This window comes from Molossus molossus, unplaced genomic scaffold (genome assembly GCF_014108415.1).
Source record: "Molossus molossus isolate mMolMol1 unplaced genomic scaffold, mMolMol1.p scaffold_m16_p_20, whole genome shotgun sequence".
NCBI classification, from domain to species: Eukaryota; Metazoa; Chordata; class Mammalia; order Chiroptera; family Molossidae; genus Molossus; species Molossus molossus.
The window spans coordinates 39405442-39425495 of NW_023425356.1; the positions used below are offsets into that span (position 1 = coordinate 39405442).

Here is a 20054-nt window from a genome sequence, read left to right on the forward strand (position 1 = left end):
CTGGCCATGGTGCGAGGAAACAAGGATGCAGATATGTTGCTTGTTTGGCTCCAGGTATAAAGTCATGCACCTGTGGTAGACAGAGTGTAGGAATGGCCCCACTTTTCTATACTTCTCTATATCCACAGCCTTTGGTAGTAGATGCCCTATTAACACTGACTTGGGGCTTGCCTTGTATCTGGGCTTTGACCAAAATGACCTTAACAATTTGACCTAAACAGAGGCTTTCAAATGCATTTGTACATTTCCACTTCCTCTCTGATTGCCCTGAAAATGTACTCAAGGTGGTGGAAGACCACACCTGGGTTAGCCTATTGGAGGGATCTGAAAGACATGTATGACTGAAGACTCAAGGAGAAGGGCTCTGTTGTCTCAGCTAGGCTAGCCTATACCAGCCTGCAGGATGCTGACCCCCAAACATCATCCAGGAGTCCAGCCAAGATCAGCAGGCACCTACCTAACATACAGCTGATGCATTAACAAGCCCAGAGGAGACCAGGATTGTCATGTAGACCCATCCAATACTCACCCACAATAATTGCCTATGGTTTTAAAGCCACTGAGTTTGGCATAGGTGTGTTCCATAGTTCCATAGCATTGTCTGACATAGTGTCCCAATTAGTGAGATTTTCGGTGAATTTATGATCCTGTTTTCTCATAGGAAGCATATAGAAGAAAGGAGCCTATAGGAAGAGCTTGAGCTGCGACTCACTTTGCACTATGCCAAGAAAATATTTTGAAGCTGCCCAGAAGTAAAAGAATGGAAAATAACTGAAGGGTTGCTTTGGGGTACGTTATTTTTATTTGGGGAGGATGTAAACACGTCTCATCTAAAAATTGAACACATCCTGGGTACATTTAAACCCCATGTTTGTTTTATGATGGCATTCCGAAGCCATTCCACATGGGTAGGGGGAGGTTGGGCTGGCATACAGAAAGCATTTCCCAACAAACCATTGCATTCACTGTTCCTTTGAGGTCTCCATGCAGAAATGCGAGTGGAAATAAGTGCATTGAGGACCTCAGAAGGTTTGGCAGTGCACTTTAGATACTTATATGAGCCACACAAGTTAGGAATCTGGGATCGAAATGTCCTAAGAATAACCATTCTCATGAAATTTCCAATCCCTCTTGTTTCTGGCAGAATTTAAAATTCCGTGGACATGGCTCATGTCGCAAGACTTCTGTGCGGAGCTGGCCAGCACCAGGAAGAAGGGCGGCCCGGGCAAGGAAAACCAAGCCAATGTGGCTGCGTGTTTTCACGCCTTTCAAAAGGTTTGGGTTTGGCTCCAACCACGGAGGAGCACTTGGGATCTTTGGTTTTTGCCAGCTCCTTCAAATACCATTCACCTGACTCATGAGGCTTTGAACATCAGGAGGAAACAAGGGCGTGAATACATTTTCAATATTCTTGGTGTTCAAATGTGGTTCGAGCAAGACTTCTTGCTGGGAGAAAGAGCAGAATACAGATGACCATGGGAGCAAGACGCACTCTTGTGATTTTTCCTGGAGGGTGGAGTCCGATGCAATTTATTAAGCAGTCAGTTCATTATGTGCCCGGCACATAGGTGATCCCAAGGCAGACAAGATTTCTTTCCTCCCTTTAGATGGTTCACATGGTTGAGGCAGGTGGACACACCTGGATCAGATTATCTTGCCCTTTCCAAATTTCCACTAGAATTTTATTTTATTTATTTTTTTATCCTCACCCGAGGACATTTTTCCACTTTTTGTTCAGACAGAGCAGGTGGGAGAGAGAGGAAGAATGAGAGAGAGAAACATCGATGTGAAAGGGACACATCGAGTGGCTGCCACCTGCACGACCAACCAGGACTGGGGACAAACTGCAACCAAGGCACGCGCCCTTAGCGGGAACTGAACCCGAGTCTCTCTGGACCGCAGACCAATGCTCTAACCGCTGACCCAAACCGGCCAGGGCTCCACTAGAATTTTAAATCCTATAGAGCATATTATCTGTGTTTTTGAGAATAATTTTTTCCATTTCTCTCATCTTACTATTGCCTAAGCTGATCCTATCGCTTGGAACCTATTTGCTACTTGGCAAATTCCAATTTCTATCCCAAATCCAGCTTAGACATCAACTTTAATCTTGCCAAACATAATTAACTACTCCCTCACCTTTGCTACCTTTCTACTTTGTACATATTTATATTATTGATTCAACAGGCTAAGTGGAGTTCTTAGTACTGTGCCCGGGGCATAGTAGGTGTTTGATAAACGGAAATGGTTTGCATGATACACTGCTGTAAAAAGTTCCCTCTCTGACACCCATGAGCACCCAATCAGCAGTGGCCCCATCCGTATCTCTCCACCCCATCCTAATTAACTACGTCATTCCCAGCATGACTTTTGTTTCAGCAGCTCCCTCACACATCCAGCCTCCAGGTCACTCTGTCAGCCTTCTCATAAGCAAATGTAAAAGTTTAGCAAATGCCAATTGAAAGGGACTCCAACACCGTCTACAGCCCTGAATTACTTCCAAATAATATGGTAATATTTGGACTTGAAATACAGGAACTCTAATTCCCCATGAAATTTAAACAGGATAGGGCTAATCCGATTTCGTTTATTTTTCAAGTTGCCGGTGACTAGGTACTTCATCAGATTATAGCATGAGACGGTACTAATGCAGCAAAGGTCAGGGGCTCACATCTCCGTCTGGTCCAATTAGTGTTATTATTTTTCACATCCCCCTCCCATTTCCCTCCATCTCAAGTCTCCTGCAAAACAGTGCAGTTGTGCAAAGGAGCGTCCAGAAAAGGGAGTCCAGGAAGGGTTCAGTGAAGACCTACTTTATTTCTGGAAAGACAGCAGTTCCTGTGCTATTGCTGTGTATGGGTACACATATTTTTGTGGCTGGGAGGGTCATTTGATGTACACACAATAGTGTCTATCCATCTAATCTCTCTCTCTCTTATGTGATTTGAAAAGCATGCATTGTTTCAGTCAGATGGAAGGATTATGTTACTTGAATACTGGTATTTAATGTACATTATCACATTTATTATCATATCAAAACCAGATGTTTAAAATTTGGGCTAGAAATTCTATAACACGGATTGTATTACCGCAGGGCCACCCCCCCCCCCGGTCCCCCCCTCCCCCCCGAATGCTCACTGCTCAGTTGTATTTTGTTATGGCTTTAATAGAGCAATAATGTTTTTCCATGAGTCTTAGTCTGGTATCAGATGATATGAGGGCTGATTCTGGTGGGTTGAGCTGACCGGTAGGGGGTTATACAAACCAGAGCAATTTGCTTCCCCAACAATAAGAAAATATGCGAAGAATTATTGCTAATAGTCAAGGCATCTCTCTCGATTTCTGTTCTTATCTGCTCTCTTCCCTCTCTTACTTTCTTTCATTCCTTATCTGCCTCTTTTATTTAAAACTTGTTGTAATTTTTCCTGTCTCCAAATATCCCTCCAGAAACAGAATCCCCCTCGAGTTACTAACTTCCTTATCTCAGGAAAAGCTACTTGAAAACTTCCCCTTATTTGTCTTACATTGCTTCTGTACTGAAAAATTAAAACAAGCGAGCTTAGAAAACCTGATAGCATTCTTGATTTTAAAAAATGATAATCCAGGCAATTTAGATAAGGTTTTTAAAAAAAAGGGGGGGGGGATAAAAGCCGATGTGGACCCCAGCCAATGATTCATCTGTTTGCGTTAATCGGTTCCAGCAATGGTACCACAGGCACGGCAAGCCTGTTCGCCACTGCACTTAGCAAGCCCATGAGCTTAAAAATAAACTTTGACAATGTAGATCTCTTTGTCCTTTCAGGAATGGAAAACATTATGCACTTCAAAGCATACTGAGCCCGATTTTAAGATGTAGTCGGGATATAGTTACTCTGGCGATTGGGAGGGTCTTCAGACGGCTCTCCGTGCATGGACGCTTTGTGGGTAGTGGTACTTGACCCACAAACTAGTGAGAATAAATGACGCTGGCAGTTTGATCTGCTCATTCACAGGGAAGAAACGTCTGTCTTTTCAGTTGTCTGGGATAGCTGGGATATAGTTCCTCATCTCAGGCAGGGAGTTTCTTCCAGAGCCCAGCGGCAAAAACAGAGTATTTGAGTAGGATATTTCAGCGGCACACAGCAGTGTTTGTTCATTTTTGAGTGTTCTTGGACAGGAAATCCATCCATAGGGTAACAGTCACACAAACAAGGAAACAGTATGGGACGATGGCTTGTTAGTACAAGTGACTCTGTTTTGGAAATTACAGACAAGAAACCTTGGAGGAAGAACGGCGTTAAAGATCAAAAGCATGATGATTCCTGATGGAAACATCCCCAAATGATGAACCCACGAGCAAAAAGGAACTTCTACTGTGAGTATCTCAGCAATAATCAAGTATCTGATTTGTTTCCACAATTTCTAGAGTATGTGAAGTAGATTTCCAAGCAAAGTACTTGATAGAGGGAGTCTTCATTATAGGCAAGTCTATAATTAAACTCATTGGGTGGTTCCAACTGAGGGTTGGTTATTGAAATTTTTTCCATGACCTTGCAATCCTGAAATAAATTGCATGTAAATGTGGGCACATTTGATATAATAGGCACATTATATCAGCCTTTAATTGTGGGATGTGTGATTCTGGCAATGTAAAATTGATCAACATACGTATCTATAAATTCCATTCCACTTGGATTCTGGTCATTTAAACTATGTTTACTTTGATTTCATGTTATGGTTAATCCTGTAATCATTTTTTTCATATGTAGATTGACATATTATTTATAACTGACTTAGAGAGAATATGAACTGTGTCCTCAATGAATTGTATTTGTGTAGTAGGGTAGAGATGGTTTAGAATCTTGGAAATGGAGAAACAAAGATGTGAGAGTCTAAACTAAAACTTGGGAACTAAGACCTTTTTAGTTTTTACATTTCCATATTTATTTGGTAAGCTGTTTTGTTTGAACATTGTTCAGATGTCTCTATATAAGACTTATCTGTCCATAGGACTATTGTTGTAGTCTTAGAATGTGAATCAAGCTAATCAACAGTATAACCCTATGTAAATATTAACTATAGCTAAGCCCACCTTTAGTGCCTGGCAGAGAGTACATACTTTAAGATCGTTTTTGAATATTGAATACATGCTGGTGTTGGGTAATACAAGTACCCTGATTGTACAGTTATCACTTTATATCAGCATTTTACTTGGCAAACTTATCCATGAGTATGATTGAATTCCATCAAACAAAGAACTGTGTAATAATGAGGTTACATTGTATTGCTGTTTTCAATAAGGAATTTCTCTTAAATTCTAATTGATTTCTATTCTTAGTTGTTTTTCTTTGAAAATAAAAAGAGTTTATCAAACTTACTGTTTTTAAGAAAGATCAAAGTTTTTTGGAATAATTCAGTGTATAAAATATCAGCTTATTTCGAATTGGCATGTAATTTCCAAGCGTGAGTCTGTGGCACAGGGACTTGGAATGAGCAAATTCAGAGCCCCCTCTGCTGAGGGTTGATGGGTAAGCCAAGACACTGGCAAAGCCTGAAATGGGGGAGCTCATGCTTCTAGGTGTCAGGGGCATAAAAATAAACTAAGAGGCGAGAGCTTGAAGAGACTCTTGGAGTCAAGCCAAGTATTTCTGGAGGAGAGAAACAGAAAATATGGAGAAAAGCATTGAGTGGGAGAGAGCTGGAGAGGTATGGTAAATTAATTAGAGATGCCATTTCTATCTTCTATGGTGTCAGATAACACTGTTCTAATACTCTGATTTTTTTTTAGCTCACTCACTGTAGATACTTGCTAAACTGAACACATGTTTTTATGCTACTAAAAGTACAAAACAAGAATGCTGTGCACGTGGTTTTATTGCATCTTATTAGAAGGGTGATGGGATCCTTTGGGTAGGAACACAGAGGCTGTAACTAAGCAACAATTGTCACCAAGGTAAAATACTTTGGGATCGTCATATAGAACATATGGATAAGCTTCAGTTATCCCTTAACAGTTCAGTTCAGTCTTCTACTTAGAGGTGTATTTTATAGGTAATTTATCTAGGTAGATCTAATTAGAATAAAATATTCTACAGGAATCACTTGGAAGTTCTTTTCAAAGTTAGAAGGTTGGTTGATATTTTCTGCATGAAACTTTTTCAGGCTAAAATCATCTGGATTTATTATGCAGAATTCTGGGCCCTCAATCAAGAAATGATGCAACATGAGTGAAGTCCTAAGGCTTTCTCTTTTTAAGGAAAGGGAAGGCATGTGATTATAATAAGAAAGCTAAGTCAGTAATATATCATAGAATGATTAAGATTTTGAAGATGATCTTCAAAAGGAAAATGTAGGCCGAGACCCCCTAGCAGGTTCAGGATGTGGTTACTGATGACAAATGATAACATGAATTTTTATGGCATGTTGTAAATTTTTTTCTAGTTAGTTGTTCGACATTAGAAAAATCTGTCCTAATTGTCCAAAGATTTGTTGTGTCAAGAGGAATGACTTCCTATCACTGGTAGATGAGGAGTTTCATCATAGAGGGAAAAGCAAACATTTTGACTCAGACAAATGTGTATTAGAATTCCAGATTCCCCCACGTGTAAACTGTATGAGCTTGAGCAAATTACTGAAACTCCAAGGGTCCTGTTTCCCATACCTGAAACAAGGTTAATCATTTTTCTGTCTTAGAATTGTTGTAAAGATTGAATGAGATCATTTATATCAATAGCTTGGCCTGTTACAATTGTGAGATAAGATGGCTACACTACATTACCTTTCTAACTTTGTGGTTTTAGTAATTCTAGCTGTTTAAAATAAGCTATATTCTTAGATTGTGCTAAATGCTACCCAAATATGTAACTCAGTAGAAACACCTATTCTTCACCTCGTGGGCTCCTAATATAAGAAAATCGTAAAGCAAAGCTACCTCATGTGCAGTAGAAGAATGAGAACGGCCATCAGAATGTGTGAATGGGAAATAATGTCGTTTCTTTAGAGATGTTTTAGGTGATGATATCAATTTGATTAACTGTTCTGTAGCCCTTGACGATTATGGCAGTGGAAATATTGGCGTGGCTACCACTTATTAATTTCCCTTTTCATCCTGTGTCTAATCATCTTAAGACACCCTCTGTATTCAGTATAGTCATTCTTAGCAGAAATGAATGGTTTCTTGCCCTGGCCAGTTTGGCTCAGCGGTTGAGCGTCGCCTATGGACCAGAGAGTCCCGGGTTCGGTTTCTGCTAGGGGCACGTACCACAAAAAAAAAAAAAAAGAAAGAAAAAGAAAGAAATGAATGGCTTCTTGAGAGTTTAAGAACTGAAAATGTTCATCTTCCAAATATTTTCTATGACATCTTTCTATGGTGTGTGCAAAACCAAAGTTTTATGTGGGTGGAGTTTTTGAGGATTTAATTTATTGTGTCCACTTGGCATAAATGCAAAGCACTCGGCAGAACCACCGTTCTTCTACTACTGCTTACACAGGCTCAAGCGGTGTTTACACATCACAGATAGGGAATAATAACGTAGCTGATAGATTTGCTACATGGAACGGTATTATGTATCTGGGAGAGTGTCAGCAGTGACTATTAAGAAAATATTATCTTGCATGTATAGAATGCCATTGTTTTTTCAAAAACATTTCCACATATATTATTTCATTTTTTTCTCACTGTTGATGTAGAGAAGGATGCTGCATTTACTTCATTTGCTGCATTATATGAATAATAAACCCGGAGTTTCAGCAGAATTGTCTAAGGAGAAAGTTGAATATGAAGTAATGAAACTTTTTATCTAGTATAATTTGTCTAATGGTTTTATGACCATCTCTGATTTTTATCCAGTAATATAGGATTCATCTAGCTTTTTCATGCTTTAGTAGGAGCCGTAAACTCGTACTTTGCATTGTACCATCATCCACAGAGGTCCAACCAACCAGACACACAGAAAAAGATACAGTGCAACAAGCATTCTGTCTTCTCCACTGTTAGTAGCTCCCAGACACTTTGAGTGAGTGCGGTGTTCATATTTACTCATTTAAACTTTGTGTTTTACAAAGGAGTCAAGGTCACCTTTGTGCTCTTGCCCATCTTCCTTGGCTAAAATGACATGGATCTGAACAATTGTATTTTATATAGTTTATGTTATTTATATATTTTGTATCTATACTATACTATACTATACTATACTATACTATACTATACTATACTATAGTATAGTATTATATCGTGTCATTTTATATGACAAATTAACCAAACTCCATGTCTCTTCAAAGGCTAATAAACTAGATCTTATAAACAGATATTTAGACTCAACATAGTTATATTTGTTGATCTCGGTGTAACAATCAGAAGTCTTTCTTAGTGTGACTGAAAATCTTAGCCAGTAGGAACCACACTTTATAGGTACAAGAGGAACACAAAAAACTATAGAATAGTAGGGTCCAAATATCATACACAAGTTACCCAGTAGGTGATTTAAATATGTTGCTATTTTCATATCAGTAGCTTTACCTGTGCAATATTTTTTTCAAGCTTAGTTCCTAATTTTCTTTTCATTGAAAATCTTAACGTTACTGCATGTTCTGTATAGTACTGTTGGCTGGTGGCACTTCGTGGAAATGTAGGCTTAGAGGAAACCATGCAATAGTTTGATGCATTTTGAATAGATGGTTTTAATAGAATAAAATTTAGAGAAGGTCTTGTGCATCAGCATTGCTCAGACTGTATTAACCTTATTATTTCTTTCTCCTGTGAGAGAAACAGCCTCGAAAGGTTAGACATAAGTGCAGCCAAGCTAATAGAGCTGTGATTACAGGTCATTAAACAGGATGATGCTGAAGTGTTTTGCTTCCATTATGCTGTTTTTGGTCTTTCGAAACCCGAGGTCAGAGGTCAAGGTAAATTGAACAGTCATGTGGAAAAGCAACCAGTAACTTTTCACACCTTGAGATTTTAAGAGCTCTGAGTAGTGCGATCCTGAAAAAGTTCTTGCTGTTTTTTCTTCATATTTTTTGTTTTATTTTTGAAAAATGTGTATAGGATTCCTATTCCTTCAGGGTGAGATAGTCTGCTCACAGAACACAAAATTTGTTTTATACACACACACGCATATCATATATATGTATATCTACATATATGTATATAAATAACTATAGTTATATAGTATTATATATAGAAATATATATTTATATTATTATATATAGAAATAGGTATAAAGTAAAATTCACTCATTTTTGTGTGCTTAGTTCTGTGAATTTTCATAATGTATAGTCTTGTAACCACCACTACAATCAACATACAGAACAGCTCCTTCAGCCCCAAAATATTCCCTCTTGCTGCCCCTTTGTAGTCAAAACCTACCCCATTCTTTTTTTTTTTTTTTAAATCCTCATCTTAGGATATTTTTCCATTGATTTTTTTTTCAGATAGAGTGGGAAGGAGGGAGGGAGAGAGAGAGAGGGAGAGAGAGACATCAATGTGAGAGAGACACATCGATTGATTTCCTCCTGCACAACCCCAAATGGGGTGCAGGATTAAACCCACAACCAAGGTACGTACCCTTGACAGGAAATCGAACCCAAGACTGTTTGGTCCACACGCTGACACTCTAACTGCTGAACCAAACCAACCAAGGCAGAACCTCCCCCCTTCTTAATCCTGGGACCACTTCCCTGTTTTCTGTCTCTATAGTCTTGCCTTTTTGAAAATGTCATGTAAGTAAAATTATACAGTTTACAACCTTTGAGTCTGTTTTCTTTAAGAATGCATTTGTGATTCATCCATGGTGCTGTGAATATTAGTAGTTTATTTCTTTTCGATTGCTGGGCAGAATTTTATTGTACCAGTTTGCTGATCAATGCACCAATGAACATTCAGGCTGTTTCCAGTTTTGGGTGATTATGAACAAAGCTGCTCTATCCATAATCTGCTCTAAACATAGGTTTTTGTGTAGATATAAATTTTCATTTTTCTAGGGTAAATGAATACCTACAAGTAGGATTCCAGACCACATGGTAAATCTACATTTAACTTGATAAGAAAGTGTCACACTGTTTTGCAGAGTGACTTTTACCTTTGTGCATTCCCACCAGCAATGTATGAGAGGTCTAGTTACTCTGCCTCCTTGTCACCACTTGGGATTGTCAGATTAAAAAAAAAATTTTAGCCATTCTAATAAGTGTGTAAAGACATCTCACTGTGCTTTTAAATGGTATCTTTTCATGTGTAAATTTTTTTTTTTTTTTAATTCTTACTTGAGGATATTTTTTCCATTGATTTACAGAGAGTGAAGGGCGGGGATAGAGAGAGAAAGAAACATGATGTGAGAGAGACACATTGATTGATTTTGTTGCCTCCTGTATGACCCGACTGGGGCCCGGGATTGAACCTGCAACCTAGGTCCATTCCCTTGACCAGGATTGAACTCGCACCCTTTGGTCCATGGACTAATGTTCTAACCGCTGAACCAAACTGGCCAGGGCCCATGTTCTAATTTTCAATCTGAATATCTTATTTGTTGAAATATCTGTTCAAATTATTTGCCATGTTTTGCTGGACATTTGTTTTCTTATTGGTTTTGAGAGTTCTTTTTAAATTATGAGTATAAATCCTTTGTTGACTTTGTGATTTAAAGGTATTTTACTGTAGTTTTTCTTTCATTTTTCTAACTATCTTTTATAAAGAAACAGATTTTAGTTATTATGAGGTACAGTTGATGTATTTTTTTTTTCAGATGGATCAAATTCTTAATGTTGTATCTAGAAATTTTTTTCTTAACCCAAACTCTTGAGCATTTTCTTTTGTTCCTTTTCAGAATATTTATAATTTTATGTTTTACATTTAGGTCCATTAAAGCTAATGTTTTTCATAAGGTATGAGTTGTGGGTCAAAGTATATGTTTTTTGCATATGAATGCCCAATTGTTTCTGCACCATTTGTGGAAAAGATTATATTTTATTCAGAAAATGGCCTTTGCACTTGTATTAAAAATCAGTTAACTATATATTTTTTCAGATCTATTTCTGAATTCTCTATTTTGTCTCATTATTCCTGCGTGTATACTTTCACTAACATATTGTCTTGATTAGCATAGCTTGTACAGTGAGTCATGATGTCAGGTAGTGAGTCTTCTAACTTTGTTCTTCTCAGAGTTGTTTTCTACATCCTGTATATTTTCACATCCATTTTGAGTCAGCTTGACAGTATCTACAAAAATCCTGTTGGGATTTTTATTGGGATACGTGTTACATCTATAAAGCAATTTGAGGAGAGTTGACATTATAATCATATTTGAGCTGTCCAATCCACTTATTTAGCTCTTCTTTGATTTTTTTTTCCCACAATTTTTTGGTAGTTTTTTATCTGCACATTTTTTAGATTTATACCTAAGTATTTCATTTTTGGAGCTATTATCAATGATACTTAAAATTTTTGTTTTCAATTTTTAATGCTTGTATATAGATATATGTTATTTATTTAATTTTTATTTCTTGTATATTACCACATGTCTTGCAAATTTGCTAACTTAATTTCTTAGTTCTAGAAGCTTTTTCTGGAAATTATTTAGTTTTCTATGCACACAGTCTATGAACAGAAACAGTTTGATGTCTTCCTTTCTGACATTTGTGCTTTTCATTTTTACTTTTAGTTGCTTCATTGTACCCACTAGGGCTTTTAGTACTATATTGAACAGTTGTGGTGAGAGCAAACATCTTTGACTTGTTCCTGATTTTAGGGAGAAAAGATTTAATCGTCAATTTAAATATGCTATTAACAATAGAGATTTGTGTAAATGTACTTTATCAGGTTAAGGAAGTGTCCTATTATAATTATTATACTTATATGATTGTAGTTTAATGAGAATTTTTATTATGAGTGGATTTTCATTTTTTTTAATTCATTTTCTGTATCTATTTATATAATCCTGTGGGTTTTCTCCTAGAGTGTGTTAATATGATGGAATATACTGATTAAATTTTGAATGTTAAACTAGCCTTACATTTTCCAGGATTAATCCCACTTGATTGTGGGGGTGTTTTTTGTCTGTTTGTTTTTTAGATTAAATCTGCCAGTAATTGGGAATTTTTACACATATGTACATGAGAGGTATTAGGCTGTAGTTTCCTTTTCTTATCCTGCCTTTCTAGTGCTACTGAGTCAGGGTAATGCCGGCCTCGCAAAATATCAAAAATTCTCTTTTCTGACTCTCAGAATGTAAAAGTATTAACGAAGTATTATTTTAACAGAGATCAATGAGTGATCAGCGTTGTCCTAACGCTGTTCCATCTAGAGGGTGATCATTTAAAGAATGTAAAATAAATAAAAGCAAGTGAAACACGTAACTCATAACATTCATTGAGACGGTCTCAAAAAATTGTTGAACGTGATAATCTATGTATGATGTAAGTTACGAAGTCACATCCGGCCAGGATCACCTCTCATCCCCACCTCCCTGTCATGAGGTTATGTTTATACAAGGAGTCCATCTGGTAATTTTCCCGTGAACTGATGAGAGCGTGCTTAGTGTTTCCATGTCTGTCCTGAGCAGAATAATAGCCATGTTCCACCGACAGATGAATTTTCCAGGGTTAGTGGAAACCTGTGTTTATCTTCCTGTTTTCTTGATGGTGCAATTGTAGGTTGCCTTGATGTTATTGCGATGCCAAATATCAGAATCTCAGTTTAAGGAAGAGAGTTCTAAACTCGGAGATGAGAGCCAGGAAGTCTGGTGTGGTAGTCAATGCTTGCAGCTCAGGAACAACGTGAGAAGTCAGGAGCACAATATGCTGCTTAGGAAAGAGAACTCTGCAGTTAGATCGCCTGGTTTGAACTTGCCAGCTGGGTGACCTTAGGTCACTTACTGAACTTCTCATTGGTCATTTTAGACAGAACTAGTTGAAAGTTCCTTTCCAAGTTTCCTCTTATCTCTGGTTTCCAAGGCGTGGCTTCTCTGTTCTGCTGGGCTCTAAGTCTCTGGGTTGTCTTCTGTGTATGGTACTCCTGAATGTTGCATTCTTGAATCATTCACTTTGCAAGGATTAACTTCCTGCAGTGGTCCTTTGTGTGAACTGGGCTGTGGTTGCCTCTCAATGGAGCGATTTTCGGTGGCTTCAGATCCTATACTGCAGAATTCGGGCTTTTCAGCTTGAAATTTCAGCAGCACATGCAGTTCAGGCTTAAACACAAACCAGAAGGTTCTGGACTCTTTGGCAGGTGACTCTGCATTCATTTATAACCAGGTATGGGTAGTTCATTTCTGGATGAGCCCATGGATAAGTAGATAGACATTTTTTCCACTGTTAAAAATCCCAGCGATTGGGCATGACCAATGAACATAGACAACAAGGATGGGGTTGGGGGGTGGGAGTGTCAATGGGAAAAAAATGAGAAACATCTGTAACAAAAGCAAATTAGTAAATTAATAATAATAATAATCATAAAGATGAAGAAAAAATATGCAAAAAAAATTCCCAGTGATGGGGGTTTTTGCTCCCAGAACCATTTGCCCTTAGGTCTTTAATATTTTTCTCCTCCATGGGTACTCCCTTAATTTGTAGCACTTGAAGAAACAACCTTTGTTGGTTTAGAGTTGAATAAATTAAAACAAAGATATTTAATGCACTTTGGGTTTAGCAGAAACTTGGTGAGATCCAAGGGGGAAAAAAGAAAAAGAAGCAAAGAGAAATAAGAACTCTGAGCTGGAGCAGAATACTGAGCAAATGTAAAAGTGAGGATGGCTCTGGAGGCAAATGCAGGGCCGTGCTGGGATCAGACTGGTCTCCCTCTCGACTGGAAACTGCTCCGTTAAGCAGAAGCCCTGGAAGGGAGCCACATTGGTTTCAGATCAGTAGTCTTCTGGCCTCTCTCTGGAGAGAAGCATTCCCAGTCTAGGGCCCCAGGATCAAGTGTAACCAAATGTGAGTGTGCAATCCAAACTTAGCCAATACCCTGGGAAATAATCCACTTACAGAGAGTCAATACAAACAGTAAACAGCAAATTAGACACTAGAGAACTTGAGGCATTGGAATTATATGATGCAGGATATAAAATTCTATATGAAATGCTTAAAATAAGATAAAATGAGTGAGGATGAAAAATCTATAAAAGATGAACAGGTGTATTTGTAAAAGAACCAAAAAATTTTGTCAATGAAAAATATAATCATTGAAACACAAAAGTCAATGAACAAGTTAAACACTGAAGAGAGGAATTGGAAGGTAAGTATAAAAACATTATTCTGAGCATGGAACAAGGGAGACAAAGAAAAATACAAAATAGTTAAGAAATATGGAGGATACAATAAAAAACATAACAAGTGTTCAATTGGAGTTCAATTTTGACAATATGAAGGAAAGGCACTATAAATTTAAAAAGAGCTGAGAGTTTTTCAAACTAATGAATGTCACACAACCACAGGTACATAACACACCAAGCATGTTAACAAAAGGAAAACACACCCACATATATTATGGTAAATTATAAAATATCAAAGGCACGCAGAAGATCTTAAAAGCAGCTAGAGGAAAAAGACTATCTACAAAGGAATGAGAATTAGATTGATAATGAATTTCTATGTAAATAAATTGGAGAATTTCAATGAAATGGTTGTCACATTTCTAAAACTAACCACACAAAGGAAATAAAATCTAAATATTATAATTGACCTCAGGCAATAGAAACTATTCAACTTTGGTTCTGTATGTAAATGCTACCAAATGTTAAGGAGGATAAACTATTCCAATAAAGTATAAAATTTTCCAAATCTGTTTAGGAAATGAGATTTCATTGATACCATGGCCAGCTGCACAAATTAAACGAATGTATTGTGTTGATTGAGCAGCCATTTAAAAAAAGAAAGGAAGTAGATTTCTTATATTGTCCCTTCCACCACATAAATTAAAATTTAGTTACCTACTAAAACTTTAAATTAAAAAAATAAAACCTATGTTGGGAAGTTTTTTCTAAGCATGAATTAAAAGCCACACATCAAAACAAAAGGATTGATAAATTTGATTACTGGAAAGAAAATCTGTGAAATAATTAACACTATAAAAATTCAAAAGATATGTTCAAATTATAACATGACAAAGAGATTTTATATATATATATATATATATATATATATATATATATATATATCTTGAAATCCTATAAACCAACACAAACATGCCTAACAATCAAATGGAAAAAAGGCAAACACACACACACACACACACACACACACACGCATGCATACACACAGAGAAAAGTAAGTATAAAGTAAGGTAAATATCAATGACTTGTAAACATAAAATGAAGCTCAATTTCATATGCAGTAAGAGAAAAAAACATCTGGGAAATCATAAGGGAAATATTTTGACATCTATGTTATCAAAGGTCTGGGGAAAAAGACTCAAATTACTGTTGGCAGTGAAAATCATTAAAACTTTTATGAAAAACAATTTTTAATGTATGTAAATATCATAGATGTATGTAATGCCAGACCCGACAATTCTACTTCTAGGTATTCTAAGATAGGTAGGTGGATAGTGTCATATGTCTAATGGTATTTCCTACAAAGTTTTTTGATAGGAAAAATAATGTAACTGTCCATTATCATGGCTGTGGAGAAATGAATGATTGTGATGCATGACTGTGTAGCTGTGGCCAGGAGAGTGAGGAACACGGTGTGCATCCATGAGAATGTCTAGATGAAACCATAGTCTAGGTTCCTTATTGGAATGTAACCTTCATAACGAAGCCGAATGCTCCACAGGTGTAGGAATCATTTTCCAGTTTAGTTCACTGTTGTACCTACCTATAACAATCTTGGTACACAGTAGAGCTTAATAAATACTCATTAAGTGAGTTAAACGGATATACCAAGAAGAAGAAAACAAGATGCCGAATGTACTGAGTTTGAGGTGTCAAAATGTTAGTTGAAGATGTCCATTATGTCACTGGAAATATGACTCTAGAGTTGGAGGTAAAAATTCAGAATCATCAGGTAAATCCATAGATGTGGTAAGGTGGGTGTGTTTCGGAGGGGCTGGGGATTTACTACTGGGTGACGTCAGTGTGTAATGGGCAGATGGTCAGAAATGGGGGGCGGGGGTGAGCACAATAAAGAAGCTGAGAACGAGCAGAGCCATAGGTGGTGATCTAGGAACAAATGATGTTTGTAACCCAAAGAGGGGCTTTCGAGAGAACGAGCAACTGTATCGAGTGTCATAGTGACATAAAAGTAAGAACAGGAAACAGGGCTAAAAGGCGTCCTTTGAATTGGTGGTTAAGACCATACTTTCAGACGAGTGTTGGCAGCAGACAGCTGGTTGGGATGTGGAGGAAAGTGAGGTAGAGGTAAGGAACAGAGGTGGTGAAGGAAAGGGGAGGGAAAAATTAAAGTTACACTAATATATATTTTAATGTTTGACCATGGGACAGGGGAAGAGGGAGAGGGAGATAATTTAATAACACAGTTTATATTTTGGTCCCAAGAAAATTTTAGCTCAATTTTTATGTTGAGAGGGGGTAGCGAGAAAGAGGAAGAGATGAGACTGGTAAGACAATGAATGGGTTGAGGAGTTAAGGATCTGGACACACGGAGACAAGATAGTCTAGCTTTCTGAGACAAATGCCTTGATAAAAGCATTGACCAATATCGCATTGTATATATGTATCACATCTTTTTAATCCAGTCATCTATCGATGGACGCCTAGGTTGCTTCCATACCTTAGCTGTTGTAAGTGGTGCCGCAGTGAACACGGGGATGCAGCTCTCTTTTCGAATTAGTGTTTTGGATTGCTTCAGATAAATACCCAGATGTGGGATTGCTGGATCATATGTAGGTTCTGTATTTATTTCTTTGAGGAATCTCCTTACTGTTTTTATTGGCACATAAAATGGTCATGAGGGTGTAAATAAAATACAGCATAGGGAATATAGTCAATAATAATTGTAAGAACTATGTATGGTATCAGAGGGGTACAAGACTTAGTGGGGGTATCACTTCATAAGTTATACAAATATCTAACCACTATGCTATATACCTGAAACTAACATAATGTTGTATGTCAATTGTAATGGAAACATTTTTTAAAAATTTAAAACATTGACCTATAATAGACACTAGTAGAAATGAGTCTGTTTACTAATGGTAGAAGATTTGTGTGTAAATAAGGGGTGCTGTTCAGGCTTTGGAATAACAGACATAACTGGTAAATTGAGCACTACAGATTCATGGGACCCAGTTTTAAGGGCAATTTGATTTTTGTATTTCACAGTCTTTTTAGAAATTCCAGTGAGGCTAGTCCGTCCCTGCACTTAGATGTTCACTGAAGCAGACCCCAGCTCCTTCTTGGGTAATGAATGTGCCTGGGGTCCCAGGACGAGGAGGAGGGGGTCTTGTTACCTCTGCGGAGCTCTAAGCTCTGAGTAGATGGAGAAGAAGGGAAAGACATTCCAGGCAGGGGAAAGACAAAAAGAGCAAGATACTGAAAGGACTACTTGCTTTCATCGCAAAATATACTTTTCATTTAGAGCACACATGATAATTGTATAATTTTATTTACGGGATTTGTTCTTATGTACTTCATCTCTCTGTTGGGTACTGGGTATACATGGAATTTTTAAAAAGACAAGGTCTGCACGGGAAAAACAGAAACTCAAAGTGGTCAACAGTTGTTACTGAAAAGCAAGTCCGGCTTGAAAACATCCGCCGAAATGGGGAGGGATTGTGCCCAATCCAGTAGCAGTCAAGCAAGGACTCGTGGTTAAGCTCTAAGGGGCTGGTGCCGTGGTTTGACGCTCGGGTGACCTCTCTCAGTCATTGAACTAGAGCTCCTTTCTAGAACGGAGTGACTCCTAAGCCCATGCTTTGCCACACTTTGAGAAATTACTCAAAAATGCTGAGTAGATGAACATGAACCATCTTATCATAGAATGCAGTGAAGAAGCTGTCCAGACTAATTAGGCTCTGCCATTTGTTCATGAATATGGAACACATTTAAAAGGGTACTATTAGCTAAAATTGGGACAATTTTAGTAGGATAATAATTGCAATAAACTGAAATTCTTCAAATGTTTCAGTCCACGAACTTATAATGATAAGAAAAACGTTGACTGGAGATTCAGGGAAGGCCTCTTTAAAAGCTTCGGTTAAGCTGCAGTTGCGGGGTGATGGGAACGAGCGAGGGCAGGCAATGAGGAGAGTGTAGGTGCACAGCCAGAGGGCGGAGAAACTCAGTCTTGGGTGGCTGCGAAACAATGGGTGGCAGGGAGAGAGGTCAAAATGAGGTCAGAGAAATACGCAGGGCCAATCCTTCAGGATCATGTGGTCATGCTAAGAACTTGATCTTTTATTTTAAATGCAATAGAAACTTCTTGAATAGTTTTTTGCAGGGAAGAGATGTGATTGTATTTGCAGTTTTAAAAGATCATCCTGGCTGCCATATGACCAATGGATTGAAGGAGTCAAGAGCAAAATGAGAGAGACATAGAGATAGAGATAAAAATACAGATAGAGAGATGATAGATAGATGATAGATAGATAGGTAGATACATAGATAGATACATAGATAGATAGACAGATAGATAGACTGAGATGAGAGGTGAGAGAGTGAGAGAGACCACTGCAAGTGAGAGATGAAACTGGCCAGGTCTGCAAACTTGTGGAATTCCTTTCTCTTTCAAAATGGAAAGAGCGCTCTAAGCAACACCTGTTGCCCCCTGGAGTATAATCTTCTAGGTCCCAGGTCTCTAATAAAAAGAAGCCCTTTGGTCCTTATTATACTATTATTAATAACTGGATGTAGCATAGTTTTCTCTGATAGAACCTAGACACCATGTTTATAATAAAAAAGTAGTAGGCCCTTTTCTGTCTCGTAGAGTGACATTACTTTGCCTTTAAAGCCTTCTGACCAGATAAAATTGCTTACTGTTACAGTTTGTTTTTGCCTTCTCGGTAACAATGCATGGCTCTTCCAAAAAGTGGGTTATCATCAGAGACTGTTTGTTTTATATAGAGAAAAATAACTATTTCTCTGTAAAAAATGGAGCTATTTTCTCCCCTCGAAAGATACCTGTGAACAGGGCTAATCCTCAGCTTAGATACCCAGTACATTGTCACTTGTTAATGACGGGTGTCCATTAGTTGCTGCCTCTGTTCTGATTGGCCAGTGCTGATGCATTAATGTATGTTAAATATTGCAAAAAAAATCACCCTCTCATGCCCTTCTTCCTTTATTTCCCTTTTTGACACAATATTTTTGTTTTCTCTTTTTAATGGAGACCACAATGTCTTGGTATATTGTAATTGGGAAAAAAGAAGCCAGGAGGATTTTGTTCAACAGGAGTCACCATAGATCTATTGGTTAAGGTTCATAGTAGTATCTGTCTTTTTCTCCCTTGTTGAATGAGTTTGTATTTTGTACCATTTCTGCCAATCCTTTGGATACCCTTCAGAAGTGTGGTGTTTTGGATATATATATATATATTTTTTTTTATCCTCACCCGAGGACATTTTTCCATTTTTTGTTCAGGTAGAGTGGGAGGGAGAGAGAGGAACAGAGAGAGAGAGAGAGAAACATCGATGTGAAAGGAACACATCGAGTGGCTGCCACCCGCACAACCAACCAGGGCCGGGGACAAACTGCAACCGAGGTACATGCCCTTAGCGGGAACCGAACCCGGGTCTCTCAGGACCGCAGGCCTACGCTTTAACCACTGAGCAAAACCGGCCAGGGCTGGATACTTTTAATGAGGATTTTCTTGAAGAATGGTTTTGTGCTGTGAACACCATTAATAATGTTGGGGACCAGCCCTGGCCAGTTTGGCTCAGTGCTTAGAGTATCAGTGCATGGAGCAAAGGGTTGTGGGTTTTATTCTTGGGCAAGAGCACACACCTGGGTTGCAGATTCGATTCCCAGTCCCAGTCAGGGTCATGCAGGAGGCAACCTATCGATGTGAGAGACATATCAATGTTTCTCTCTCTCTCTCTCTCTCCCACCCTCTCCCCTTCCCTTCTACTCTATATCTAAAAATCAATGAAAAAATATCCTCGATTGAGGATTAATAACAACAAAAAAATA

The 20054-nt window shown here is 38.0% G+C and overlaps 1 protein-coding gene across 1 annotated transcript in view; it reads left to right on the plus strand.

Moving 5' to 3' along the window:
• Window positions 1-4253: 4253 nt before the first annotated feature.
• The window catches only part of KCNK2 (potassium two pore domain channel subfamily K member 2), a 162364-nt gene continuing 146563 nt past the window's right edge, over window positions 4254-20054 (plus strand). Inside the window, exon 1 of the mRNA XM_036272697.1 lies at window positions 4254-4354. Coding sequence (XP_036128590.1) covers window positions 4321-4354 — 34 coding nt within the window. The 5' untranslated portion in view covers window positions 4254-4320. The remainder of the gene's footprint in view (window positions 4355-20054) is intronic.